This window comes from Echinops telfairi, unplaced genomic scaffold (genome assembly GCF_000313985.2).
Source record: "Echinops telfairi isolate 266 unplaced genomic scaffold, ASM31398v2 ScPeMD7_5;HRSCAF=22, whole genome shotgun sequence".
Lineage (NCBI taxonomy): Eukaryota > Metazoa > Chordata > Mammalia > Afrosoricida > Tenrecidae > Echinops > Echinops telfairi.
The window spans coordinates 43,586,116-43,588,431 of NW_022103901.1; the positions used below are offsets into that span (position 1 = coordinate 43,586,116).

The 2,316-nt window shown below is 39.2% G+C and overlaps 1 protein-coding gene across 1 annotated transcript in view; it reads right to left on the bottom strand.

Annotated features, from left to right (window-relative positions):
* PARN (poly(A)-specific ribonuclease) overlaps positions 1 to 2,316 on the bottom strand; it is a 149,933-nt gene that overhangs the window by 100,963 nt on the left and 46,654 nt on the right. The window contains exon 9 of the mRNA XM_045284296.1: positions 2,097 to 2,192. Coding sequence (XP_045140231.1) covers positions 2,097 to 2,192 — 96 coding nt within the window. The remainder of the gene's footprint in view (positions 1 to 2,096; positions 2,193 to 2,316) is intronic.

Sequence of the window (2,316 nt, forward strand, 5' to 3'; positions counted from 1 at the left end):
GCATGCATTTAAAGTTTTTTACAAAACAACCTTATCACCTTCAAAGGATTCTCCAATTACACTTAATACATTTGTTAAATCTGCTATTCCATTCTTGGAAACATTTTCCAAACTCATGTTTGGATGACTGACAGAAGCACCCTCGTTTTTCCTTCACCTCTTCTGTGCCCTCATATTGCTGTCCTTTTATGTCCCTCTGCACTCATGGAAATGAAAAGAAGTCCCACAGAGCAAGGTCAAGTAGTAAGGTGCTCCCCAAACTGTCAAATGTAAATGGCTGCATGAGCAGGTGCACTGTTGTGGTGGCAAAAAAACGGTCCCCCGTCTGCCACAAATTAGGCCTTTTTTGTTACACACTGTTATGAAATCTTTTCAGAACTTCTAAATAGCATGCTTGATTAACAGTCTGACATGATGGAAGGAACTCCGAATGCATTATCCCCCTCACTTCAAAAGAGCAAATGAGCATCGTCATTGTGGCAGTTACATCAACTTGAGCGAAGGGGTGGAATTTAGCCTGTCAATCAGGTTGCAGCTTGATGACCTCATTTGGAAGCGCAATGGAGATAAATAGCTCACTGGAGGCCAGACCCACTCTCTCTGCCTTCCTTTTCCTGCTGTTGAGACACTCAGAGTTGGAGGAGATGCATGGTGACCCAGGCTAGCATTCAGATGCTTCTACCACCACTAGATACACAAGACCTTCTACCCGCTGGCCCGTGATCTTCCTGCATTCAGCACCATTGCATGTGCTACACGAGTCTAAAGATGAATTCATGGACTTGTATGGGACATAGGAGCTAATATCAGACTTACGGACTTGATCTGGACAGAGTTAGGATGTTTTCTAATACATAGCAGCTCTTTTAGATCAAGCTCTTTCTTATACACATATGAATGTCTATGAATTTGTTTCTCTAGTCAATTTGGACTAACACAGTCTTGATCTTTAATTTCACTTGACGAACTTTTTTTGTACAAGGTGACAATGGTGTTTTCCACTGGTTTGATGTTTGCTTTCAGGGTCATAAGAATAGCACCATGTCTCATCACCAATAATAACCTTGGAAAAAAGTCTGGGTTGCTTCAAAGCTGTTCTTTCAAAGCACAGCATGTTTCCACTCGAGTTCTTTTCCTGGTCAGTGAGAACCCAAGGCACAAATATTGCAGCAACCATTCTCATTCCCAAATCTTCCCTTAAAATTTGCTGACCAAGCTCCAAGATAATCTAGATAACTTCCCTATCTCTTCAATGGAACATCATCAAGTCTTTGAGGAAAATTGCATAAAATTTGTCAACACTTTTGTTGACAAAAATCAAGAACAAGGTTTGTCATCAATCAATATTTCACTTTTTTTGAACCGAGAAAACCACACTTGAGTTTTTCCCATTGTGCTGTCCTTCTAAACTGTGTTCAACATCACAACAGTTTCTACGGTATTTTTCCCAAGCAGAAAGCAAAATTTCACAGACGCATGCTGTTCTCTTAAATCAGTCATCACAAAACACAAGGTTCAGAGCAAACTGCTTTTATGAAAAAACTCACTGTGAGTAAAGAGAACCTTCCCAGGGGACACCACTGGGTGCACTAACTCAGAGTAAGTTGCTCAATGCTTGTCTAGCACGTAAAATGCATATTATGAAAGTTCTTCCCAGAGCTTTTTTTTCTGTATTTTTTTTTTTGGTGGGGGGTACCGTATCATATACTCAAATGAAGATAATTACGTATTGAGTCTGACTCAGGTTCTACAAGTTCATTTACATGGCCACATAACATGAATCCCTTTTATTCATAAAAACCATTATAGATTGCTTTCAGCCATAGTAAGAACATGAACTAATATTTGTATACTTTCAAGTTTATAAAGCAAGTTCACTGTTAACCATTGATCATGGTTTAAAAATTTAAAAAAAGGTACATCATCATTCATGTACCACACCAGTCACCTAATGAGAAAATGAGGTGTAGACAGGTTAAATGACTTTGATTAAGTCAAGGCCAACAAACACAGCCAAGGTTAAAATCCTGGCATTCAAGGTAGCAACATATCATTTGAAGAGTTTAATGTTAGCCTTGGGTAATCCTTGGGGTTACCTTTTCAGTTTCTAAAGTCTCAACATGGATGCCTTTGGGATACCTAAAAAAAAGAAAGAAAAGGAAACATGATATAAGCAGATGTGTCAATAGAAACTAAAGCCCTTAGTATTTTAAAAGTAACTAAATAGGTATAAAGGAGCTCAAGAGGCACTGGGCTGTTAACCAAATGATCCCAGCAGTTCTAAGCCATCAGCCACTCCCCAGGAGAAAGATGAGG